The sequence below is a fragment of the Nicotiana attenuata genome, chromosome 7 (genome assembly GCF_001879085.1).
Source record: "Nicotiana attenuata strain UT chromosome 7, NIATTr2, whole genome shotgun sequence".
NCBI classification, from domain to species: domain Eukaryota; kingdom Viridiplantae; phylum Streptophyta; class Magnoliopsida; order Solanales; family Solanaceae; genus Nicotiana; species Nicotiana attenuata.
Genome location: NC_031995.1, coordinates 87,893,528 through 87,905,959, shown reverse-complemented (window position 1 = coordinate 87,905,959; position 12,432 = coordinate 87,893,528). Strand labels below are relative to the sequence as shown.

At 34.1% G+C, this 12,432-nt stretch overlaps 1 protein-coding gene across 1 annotated transcript; it reads left to right on the top strand.

The window, feature by feature from the left end:
• Positions 10,968 to 12,077, top strand: LOC109230232. Its single transcript, XM_019395754.1, has 2 exons — positions 10,968 to 11,781; positions 11,956 to 12,077. The coding sequence occupies exons 1-2, from the start codon at positions 10,968 to 10,970 to the stop codon at positions 12,075 to 12,077; spliced, it is 936 nt and encodes a 311-aa protein (XP_019251299.1).

The window sequence follows — 12,432 nt, the reverse complement described above, 5'->3', positions numbered from 1 at the left end:
GTACTTTTTGGTCCTCCATTGGAGACCTCTGGATGAAAGCACCAATGTAACAACTGGATATTACACCCAAACCAACTGATTATATTAACTCAATAAACGGAACTACAATAACCAAATAGCAATACAATAGTAGAAAACAACACTAAAGGAATTAGAGAGTAGATGAGAAGAGAAATTGCAACCTAAAGCTAAGAAGAAAGGGGATGAGAAACAGGTTCAGCAGAGGAGATGAGAAGAACACACTCAGCCGAGGCTTCAATTCCTGTATCTCCCCCTGGATCCCAAATATAACGTCCTAGCATTCCATTCGGGTATTTAGTCATTGGGCTTCTTCTCACTTTAACTTCTGGCCCAAATGTCCCAACTGGATCAGCGTCCTTTGACATTTCTGACCCATAATCCCTTCCTAACTCAACTTGGTTCACAACATCTTATTTCCTCAATTAACTTGTTGATGTTACAAAACGATGACCCGCCTACCAAAACACTCTTTTGAGCCAAATTAGCAAAGTTGAAAGATGATTTTGCAATCTCTTCGTCCTTATCTTCCATTAAAGTCCTAGCAAATTTCTCTAGTGTTAGTCTATCACATAAATGCTTCATATCAAGTCCAACTCTGCACTCACACACCTACTGTTCACTTTTTGGTCAGCAATAATTGGCCAACATATCGTGGGCAGACCAACAGGTGATACTTTCCAGAGTTAAGTGTCATCCGGATTCAGGATTTGAAACTTATGGGTTCTTACCGTAATTTTAAATTAATATGCAATAATAATTGGGTTCAGTTACATATTTACAAATATTAAGTGGATTTCTTAATATAAATACACAGTCTATGCAAGAGTTACTGGGTTCGCGGGAACCCGTGTTCAATGCTCTAGGTCCACCCCTGATCCTCTGTGGTTAAAAATTGAAAAACTGGCATCCTAAAACAACACATAACAGGAATTGGTAATTTTTTTAGCTTTATATTAGATTTGGCAAAGATAGCCCCAAACAATTCGCATTATATGCCCAAATCCTAAAAAAAAAACTACTCTCTTTGTTTACCTCGAAATACGAGTAACAATTAAACTTGATTTATGGTTTTAAAGATATGTGATTTAGTCCAATACTAATTAATAACCAAGAAATCTGAAGTATAGATGAAAGAAATAAGTAAAACCAAACCGGTATGTAGGCTAGTCTCGGCCTCGAGCTAGTCTGGCCTCAATGTGAATCAAGAAAGCAAGAATAATAAAGCTAAAGGACAATTCTGATGAACAGTGAGCGAGAAAGTAAGAGAGTATATTCTCTGACAATGATTGATTATCGTTACAAATGATTGGGTCCCCTTTATATAATAGGGGAACCCTAAATAAGGTACATTTCTATTTACAGTAAAGAATTTTATTGGGATAGCTGTCTAACCGCCTAGTAAGGATTCGTACAAATCTATTCCGGAAGTTATGCCACGTTCTTAGGGACGTGGCAGGAATCTTTCTCATTCTGTTACAAATCCATAATGGCATTATCTCGAAGCTGATCATATTAGGCTCCGATGTTCCCGAATACTTAGTTCTTCGTGCCTCGTGCTTCGTCCTCAGGTTCGAACTCGGCCCATAGTGAGTCTGTTCCTCGACATGACCCTTCGAGCCCACAAAATCGGGGACACTTGATTTCACCGTATACACTCTTATATATTCTCTCTAAAAAAAAACTACTGTTTATTTTGGCTTCCCTCCCCCTTTCTCTCCTTGTATTTCTTCTTCTATCTCTTTTCTTTCGCTCTCATAGTTTAGCAAAAATTCTTGCAAATTATGCAAAAAAAATCCCTGGGATGAAAAGGTACAGTTGATCTTACATCAGAGAAAATCAGAAGCAAAAACTAAGAGAGAAAAAATACATTTCAACTTTATTTTTTTCTCTCTTCTTTTTTTTTTGGGTGGATTGAACGAGTGGGTGTGATTGAAATTGGTTGAAAATACCTAAACGAGGCTACATACAAAATTTGAGCAAGATTAGAAGTGATTTAGACTGGTTTCAGATAAAAAATCATACCTAAAAATCCAACTGCGACAAGTATATATCACTTTGTATATGGTGTACATTAGTGTATATCACACACAGGTTTTTAAGGACGTCTATATACATCACTTTGTATATCATGTATACAACACAATTTTTTTATGGACGCCCGTATATATATCACATTGTATATCGTATATATAACACAAATTTTTACGGATATACACGGATACACATGATATACATGAGATATCACTGATGTACATAGAGATATACACGGGATACAATAGGGGATACACATATGGAGTCGTCTTGAACTTGAGTTTTCAATCTAAAATGTGTTATACAAAGAAGGAAAATAAAATTTTAATATACTTTTTTGATAGACACATTATTATTATATTATACACTGTGATATACAAATAACATAATTATTAATGTATTTTATGCATATATATATATATATATATATATATATATATATATATATAGAGAGAGAGAGAGAGAGAGAGAGATAAAAAAGTAAAAAATAATTACAAATATTTGAAAGTTTTTTCGGATACTACTGAAGGAAATGAAACCTAATTTCTTAGATGATGGTTGCTATGAAAGAAGAGAGAGAGGATTTTAAATATTGTTTGCTATTTTTAAGGAAAATAATTTTGATGGAGCTTATTTTAGGATGGTGGTTGAACCATTAGAAGAGAGAGAATAACTTTAGGCTACCACGTGCCAAATCCTAAAGTTGGCTTTTTATGGGCCGGAACTCCTCTTGTGGAGCCCAATTTACGATATAGCCCCTTCATTAGGGCATTTGCATCTATACCCGCTTTTTGTGTCACATTTTAACTTGTGCCCGCTTTGCAAAAAAAATTGCAAGCGTACCCGCTTTTTCGCATAACTTCAGCACACGGGGCTGAAGTAGCAAAGGCAATCACACAAAACTTCAGCATTCTAGTAGCCGGGCCTGAAGTTCAGCTCTAGAGCTGAAGTTTTTGTGTTGTAACTGGAAACTTCAACTCTAGAGCTGAAGTTTGGTGTGTTGTAACTGGGAAACTTCAGCTCTAGAGCTGAAGTTTTTGTGTTGTAACTGGGAAACTTCAGCTCTAGAGCTGAAATTTTTGTGTTGTATTGTCTTTGTAACCCCTTAAGATGCACCATTCGATGTATTCAGACTTGAAAAACCAACAATTACTTTCGTGTAGAATTTTTTATCTCATGACTGTTCTGCATTTACTTTGTTAGACTATTGAAATAGAGGCAGATGAGATGTTTAGCGTTAATAGGAATTCATTACAACTTGAATTACGACATTTTTGCAAATCTGTATAAATGTCTGCATTATTCCTTTGTTTTACTCAGCTATACAAACAATTAGAAGAAAAATAAAAGGTGCGAACCCACTGGCATGTATCATATATTATGCACAACATTTATCCCTGTCGGAGAGTAATATAATAGGCAGGCTAGCTCTAAGGTCGATTTTGTTTGTAATATTTATAGTCCGCAGCTCTGTAGATTAAGAAAAAAGAAAATGATGGAGGAGAAGGGGGAAGAGAAAGGGAGCTCAAGTTGTTTAAAAAGTGGGTACAAGTTAAAAGTTTTTAAAAAAATGAGTATAGGTTAAATTGGGGCGACCAAATAGGGCGGCCCGTGCAATTTTTACCCCTTCATTAGTTTGAACTCAATCTCCTTTGGAAGCCCATTAGGCCCATCATCAAAAATCAAGTCTTGTCTAGTGACCCATATTATTCAAACCATGCCAAAATTCCAAGATTTGGTCACGGGACATTAACATTACTTCCAAAACTAACATATATTACAGATTTCTCAGGTTGTCTGTCCAACCATGTCATGAAAGTTCTGTCTTCTTGCCTCAAGCTACCGGTCTCCGATCCGGCGACCGGTGAATTGGAGATTCCGGTTCTTAAGTGAGCATGTAGTGGACCAATATTGTAAATCTTGGAGTAAACTGAATGGGCTTTTGAGGTCTTGAAAAATGTTGAATACTTCCTCATTTTTGAAGTTTGTTCTAAGAAAAATTTCAACATTGGGTGCTCAATATCATCTTTGCAGATGCTTGGAAGATGTCGTCGCCTCAAAACTGATTCCAACTCAGGGATGCAAGTAACTAGACGATATATGTCATTATCTCCTAATCTTGTGGATTCTCAAATAAGATGGAATCATATTGAGAAAATCTAAATTTAGGTTTTATGCATTATGTAAAAGAATTTTTACATTTATTAAGTTAATTAAAATTAAATGAACACATCTTGTTTTATATAATAATTGACCTCAGTATTAGTTATATATATGTCTTTCAAAATTAAATGACATGTCTAACTTGTATAAGCTAGGATTATATACGTACATACTCATACGTACTATAGTACTACAAAAATAAAAAGGAAAAAGGAAATAAATTGTAGTGAGTGAGTGATCAGTTTGTGCTGTTAACTTAATAAGTAGAACCATGCATTGTGGTAGGATGATAGGATCTCTTACACCCTTAATAAGAGGTGTCGAGTTCGAGCTTCAAGAATGAAAAAAAAAATTTGGTAGGCAGCCTTCTCTTTTTAATGGGTTACGTGACATAAATTTGGATTACTCAGAGCCTTTTAATACGGATAACGGACACCGAGTGGGAAATTAAAAAAATCAACTTAATAAATTGCTTAATCTAAGTAGTAAATGGATTGATATTTACCTTCAAGCACGGGGATTTCCCCTTCTTGAATGAGCTTCTCCATATTGAAGTAAACCCAAGCACAGGTAGCACTATGTACAAGTGCGAAAAAGTGATAACAGGTATTTCAACCTCCTCTCCCACAACATCAATGACAAAAAAAATTATCCCATCAGCTATACAACATGGCTCCTCCCACTTCTCCTCGTAATCTTCTTCCTCTTGTTTAAAAAATGAAATGATTAATTCTCTAAATTTAGTCTTACCCATAGAACTAATATAAGTAAATAAGTCCATGATTAATATATGGAATGTTCCTAGGATGTCTCGGAGCCGGAGATAATCCCATCAGGAATGGACAAAAACGGAAAACTTGGGAAGTGACTTAAGAATGATGTTTTGTCAATTGTTCCAAGAATTTTTTCCTAAATACTTTTGTAGTCTCCCGCTCATGATACAGAGTTCTACGTATTCATGAATAAGACTATTAAGACACTGGTCATGAGTCTTAAGACCTCTAAACCTAGTGCTCTAGTACCACTTTATCACGATCCAAATCCCACCAGGTCGTGATGGCACTTAATCCAACCACCTAAGCGAACCAAGCAACACAAGCATAACCCACTACAGAAGATAAGCATATAAATAAGAAGCGAAATTGTGAAATTTTATTAACTACCCAAGAGCTTGTGTCACAAGTCATGAGCAACAATGAATAGGAATACAATGTTGATATGAGAAAATACATTATCTGTTTCAATGTACTTAAATAGAAATACAAAATCCTAAGCTACCATGAACAAATGACAGGTAATAACTGGAATGCTAATATGTCTTCAGTGCTCGCTCTCAAACTCCGGAACGGCTGAGCTTCAGAATCTGCGTGCAAGGTGCAGAAGTATAGTACAACCGACCTTATGTACTCAGTTAAGTATTAAAACTACCTCTATGAAGTAGCGGCGGGGTTTTAGTCAAGAGATACTCGTTTTATATAACCTATGTGGTCATAAACATATAAAATAACATAGAAAAACCAAAAATAGTGGATATTAATAATAATAATAATAATAATAATAATAATAATATTAATAATAATAATAAAGTGCACAGTCAAAGAGAAAGATAATAAGCATGCTTTTTCAGATAACATGATCAAAAGCATATACAAATGCACCAAATCCGCATGTAAAGGAGATATGCAACAAGTAGTATTAATTCGAAAGATTCTACGTAAGTTTAGAATGCCCACGCACGATAAAGAATGAAATTTTACGTCACTTTGAAACCCTTCAAGTGTTCAACAACATGCTAACAAGTCTCGTGCATGCATATGTAAAATGCATGAATAACAATATATAAATGATATACATGAATGCTTTTATAAGAGTCTAGAATGTCTATGATATAAAGACTCAAATTGTACATTAATCTATACCTCTCTGGTGACCGATACCTCCAAGATATCTAATAATACTGTGCGCACACAACCCAATATAGCATGGGTAATCATGTGACTCCGGAGGGACGGATTTCAAATCCATGTACCCGAGAATTATAGTTCCATAATCAACTGTCTCATAAATCAGTCATCAAGCCACACGAAATGTCACATCAAGCCATAATAATATCAATTGCACTAAATGTCTCATCATGCCCATCTCATTCCATATCATAGAATCATATACAGGGATGTATGCATATATACGGAGATAAATATATGTGATGCATATGGATAAAGATATAAAATGCACAGATGTATGCATATGTATAAAGTATGACTACGGCTATAACATGTACTCTAACATACAAAATAGTCCATCATGTCCAAATAAAATGTCAAAAGCCTAGACATGGTCTCTTGCATGATTGAGAATGCTCATGAAGTCATACAAACAAGTAAGGCATATCATAAATGAACATGTACCAAAACAAGGCGTAAAGATGCCTAAACTCTACCCCAAGCATGGAGAACCTTGGTATCTGTAAATACGCTCGTCATCTCGTACATATCTCACCTCGAAACACATAGCATGTAGCACATAAGTCCATTCTTTGAAAAAAAATTCTCAAGTCAAGGTTAAGCACGATGCTTACCTTTATCTTGGGCTAGCTCTATTATTCAAAATCCATCTTTTTTAGCTTTGAATCCGTAAAATGAGTCGAATCTAGTCCAAAGAATGCTCAAGAAAGTCAAATGAAGCTATAGAAATTAATTCCAACTGATAAAGTTTCGATCTTTAATAAAATCTCAAAAGTCAACAAAAAATCAACCCTGGACCCACATGGTCAAGCCCCCAAGCAAAAGTCGGATCTCATTGACCCATACTCTCACGAGTCTAAATATGTAATTTATTTTCAATTTTGGGTCTAAATTTCTGTTAAGATCCCCTAAAATGTACTCTCTTAACTTTTAAGTCAAGATCCTTCTTTTCCTCTTACATTTCTTGTTTCCAAGAAAAAAATTCGTGGTAGATTTGTGATATGTAGATCTAGGTTAGAATCACTTACCACATCATTCAAAAATCGCTTCAAATCGAGCTTCATAGCTCCCAGAATAAAATAAAGTTCAAGTACGAAATGGGGTTATAAACACAGGTGCATAAATTTTTGGTACAGATTTTCAGAGATAGCGACAAGTTTTTTTCCTTTACTAAAACAGTCAGAACTTTTTGTACATTTGTTTGACTGATTAACGGTTTGAATTTCTTAAAATAAGATATAAAGGGATATAACTCTCATCAAGGCATCTTCACCCACATAAATTTAGAACAGTTCTCTTGTGAAATTAGGTCAAGTGCAGAAAATCACGTTTTGGCACCTCAAATCTTTTAAAACTTTCTTCAAATGCACCGAAATTCACTAAGCTCCTCGTATCCCCTCCAGACTATCTCGACAAGTCCAAATAGCCTATATGGACTTATCTAAAGGGTCAAAACACAAAGGAAAATGCTACAACTAACAGTCAACTTGCAATTCAAACTTATGAACCTTAAACTTCCCATTTTCATGCTACAGTGTTGAAGTGCGCCCGAGCCCTTCGGCTCCTAATTCAGATATACATACAAGTTCAAAATCATCATATAAACCTATTGTAACCTTCAAACTACGAATCCGGGCTCGTTTACTCAAAAAATATTGACTTTGGTCAATTATCTTAACTTAAGGCCTCTAGTTAGGATTTAGCTAGAAAAACATTTGAACACTTATGAGTGGTAGGCACGCTGAAACTTCCTTTTGGGCCAGAATGGATAACTCAAAAAGAGTGTTCACTGAAAAGCCAGTTACTAGATAAAAAAGCCCAAGCCTAATAAACAAGATTTTGGGGACTTTTACCTAGTTATACTATATTAGAAACTTATTTACCAATGTTCTCTATGTTTTGTAGTTTTTAATAAGTATCTAGGTTTTTCTTACAAATTGTGTAGATTGCTCCTTAAAAGGCTCCCACCCCATTATTAGTGCCTTCAATTACGGGGTTCAATTATATCCTTTCCTTTTTTTCCCTCTCCTCTTCTCTCCTTTTTTTTTTACAACAAAATTCCTTAATCTACACCCAGAATCTCCATCTTCTCTCTTCCCACCATTGCCGACTATTTTATATTATTAAATCATCAATTGCACCGTTCTTTTGCTGGGAGACCGGACAACACTGAAAATGAAGAAATATTCAGGAATTGTATGATAAAATGTATCATAATTGTATTTAAATTGTATCAGATACATCAATACGTAAAACGTAATTGTATCATACTTGTATCACAATTGTATATAACTTGTAGACGGTACATTAATATCCAAAATAATACCTGATACAATACTAATAAATTAATATATAATTATCATATATTTGTGATACAAACTGTGAAATTCGTCACGATCTCACAACTGCTCATAATTCAAATAGAAATTTGATACAATCCTGAAAGAATTCTTACACAATTCTGATACAATTATGATACAACTTAAAACCAACTCTAAACTTAAACTGATACAATATCGTATTATACTTGTATTAGTATTGTATCATGTATTGTTTTAGGTACAAATTGTGATACAATTCTAAATTATGATACAACTTTGATCTTCATCTTTTTCAAGCTCCAATTTAAAACATCCACCTAGAACCAACTCTAAACTTAAATTATAATACAATACTGTATTTTAATATTATTAATATTGTATCAGAATTGTCTTAGGTATTGATGTATAAAATACAACTCAGATACAATTATGATACCTTTATCATACAATCGTAATACAATTCTGAAACTTCATCTTCCTCGAGTTTCATTATGAAATTCAACCTAAAACCAACTTTAATGTAGAGTGAAGCTTACCCATAACTTGATTGTAGAGCAAATCTTCGAATTTCTTCTGTATTGTATAAATAAGAAAGAGATTTTGGACGATTAAAGAGAGAAATTGTATATGAACAGCTTTGGGAGAGGAAAGAATCTGCAATTTTGGGGGGATAACAGTGGAAGAGGAGTGAGCTAGCGAGATTTTTAGGTTAGAAAGATTATGGGTATCAATGGGTTTCTTACTGTGGGTAAGTACAAAGAGAGGTGATGATTTTGGGGTTCAGTGGGTTTCTCACGGTGATGATTTTGGGTAAGTACAAAGAGAGGTGATGATTTTGGATAAGTACAAAGACAGATATAGTTTTCCTTGGAAAAAGGAAGAGTATCTTAAATGTAGGGGATTATGTGTAACTGATACCCCATATTTAAGGTATGTTTCATTTCCTCCTTTTATGGTTTTGTATAAAACTAGTAATTATAGGTATATAAAGTAATTAATAAGGAACCTAAATAAAGGTAGTAAATAGGTTTCTATTATAGTATAGCTAGGTAAAAATTTAAAGATTTTGATGACTCCGATCCAGCCCAAGTTGAATTGACTCTAATCCGAATTTAGACAATTAATAAACTAGAACTTCAAACTTAGTAACTTTTATTCAGAATCTTTCTATATAGTATATTAACAAATTCATTAAATATCTATAAATTTAACCATAAATTCAGTTATTATTATATATTAGCTTGACATCGCTTTAAGAACCCATAAATTTCAGCCCGGATCCACCTTCATTTCAAGCACCATATGATATTGTGTGTTCGGAAAATACATAGAGAGAGAGGAGAAAATTTTTTGAGTTGCTTAAGGAAGACAAAGAGAAATTAAACTAAAGAAAGTTATCTTTCACTTACATATAACTGAGCCAAATAAGTTAGTTGAGGTCAACAATATAAATTTTCGGCATTAATTCCATCTATTCAGAGTTATTTCATTTTAATACTGTTTGACTTGAAATCATCTAACTACTAGAGATTCTATATTCTCACATTTATCCATATATGGACATACAAGTCTCTAGCTACAATAAAATGAAGTCCCTAACTATAATGAAGTAACTCGTTAACTATAATAAAGAGACTATGTCATAAGTGTTGATATTAATATAAATGTAACAACGACAACAAAAGAATAAGAGATGTACTGTTATAAAATCTTTAGTAAATATAGATGTCCACTACTCTCACTACTTTCACCCATGGTGTAAATAACCTCCCACTACTCATTACCATTATGATTGTAACTCCCACACCTCCATAATCCCTCCCCATGATCATCCCCCATGATCATCCCCCATGATCTCAATTGTTAATGTCATGTTTAAGACAATCATTTTGTAACCTTCATATGTAATAGTATAAATAGAGGCATGAAATGTGAGATGGAACACACTTGAACACTTGATGAAATAAGAAAGTTATCTATTCTTCTCTTATTCTACTTATCTTCTTGTTCTATATTGTTACTTTGAGCTACATTTCTTAACACGTTATCAGCACGATGTTGAGCTCTTTTCGTTGTTCAGGTATATTTGTTCATTTTGTTTTCTTCGTTGTATATTTTGATTTCATGATTAGTATCTTTAATATGAATTCTATGTTTCTTTATTAAGTTATTTGTATGATTGCCATGTGAAAGTTGCTAATTTCCATGTTAATAGAATTAATTGAGAGAAGAATACTTATTTTATGTTGTTCGACATTTGAAATTGTGTTAAAGTTAGAAGACATTTTGGTTCTAGTTAACATCAAAGATATACTAATAATTTGAAGAAACAAATAGTATTCTTTTCTATGAAATTATCACTTTAGTGTATATAGATCACAAATTTAATATTATGTCAATTTTTAAGATTCTTTACGCTATTATCCTAATGATTTCTAATTAGTTATCATCTTTGATAGTTTTTACTATGTCGAATTTGTCAAAGCTTGAGTTTGTGGCACTTGACATTTCTGGAAATAATTACCTATCATGGTTTCTCGATGTTGAGATTCACTTAGCCGCTAAAGGCCTTGGTAACACCATTACTCAGGGTAATGAGGCATCAAGCCAAGACAAAGCGAAGGCCATGATTTTCCTTCATCATCATTTGGATGAAGGTTTGAAGGTTGAATATTTGACAGTGAAAGATCTACTTGAATTGTGGGTTGGCCTGAAGGAAAGGTATGATCACAATGCTACGGTATTGCCAAGGGCTCGATATGAGTGGATGCACCTATGGTTGCAAGATTTTAAGACCGTAAGTGAGTATAACTCTGTTGTATTTCAAATAACTTCCCAATTGAAATTATGTGGGGATGTTATGAATGATGAAGATTTGTTGGAAAAGACTCTTACGACTTTTCATGCCTCAACTATGGTATTACAGCAGCAATACCGTGAAAAGGGTTTTAAAAAGTATTCTGAATTGATCTCATGCCTTCTGGTGGCTGAGCAACATAATACCCTTTTGCTGAAAAATCATGAAGCCCGTCCCACAGGATCAGCTCCGCTTCCTAAAGCAAATATGGCAGCTAGACGTGATAAGTCTGAAAAAAGGCAGAATAATAATCATGGCCATATGAATGTACGTGGGCATGGCAATGGTAAGAGACGATATAATAGTCGTCATCGTGGTGGTCATGGCAATGGTAAGAGACGATATAATAGTCGTCATCGTGGTGGTCATGGCAAACGAGAGAACAATATGGATTCTCAAAACAATCCTTCAAGAGGCAAAAGCGGTAACTGCCACCGCTGTGGCATGAAAGGTCATTGGAAAATTGAATGACATGCACCTGAGCATTTTGTCGGGCTTTATCAAAACTCCATCAAAAGAAAGGCAAATAATGTTGGAGCATCTTCTGCTAATGCCCCAGTGGAGTCTCACTTGACCTTTAAAAATAATTTTGAGGCAGGGCCTTCAAACAGAAATGATGACAATGCCGAGGCAAATCTTGCTTTGAATGATGATGATTTTCAAGGCCTCGATGATCTTACTCATTTGGAAGTAGAAGATTTCTTTGGAGATCAAAACTAAAGTTTGATCATTTTACTGGGGAATGCAATTATGTTGTTATTTTTATTTTCAGTGTTTTTATCTCATTTAAAGTTATTTTTATTTTCAAGTAGTACTTAAGTTGTCTTGTGTTATCGTTGGTGATGTTAGTTTTTCCGTATTTCTCATGTTGTACTTTTATTTTTTTATGATGAAATTAAAATTCTCCAGTCTTCAATTGGATCCAAGATGAGTAATGAAGATTTATGTCTTTTGGATAGTGCTACAACTCACACAATATTAAGAGAAAAGAAATTTTTCTCTTATTTGGTTATGAAAAAGGCTTATGTTAATACAATATCTGGTAGTACAAAGTTGATTGAGGGCTTTGGAAGAG

Coding starts and splice junctions, on each gene's coding strand:
- LOC109230232 (XM_019395754.1), top strand. CDS start 10,968: ATGTCGAATTTGTCAAAGCTTGAGTTTGTGGCACTTGACATTTCTGGA. Junction 11,782..11,955: donor TCCTTCAAGAGGCAAAAGCG/GTAACTGCCACC, acceptor ATTTTGAGGCAG/GGCCTTCAAACAGAAATGAT.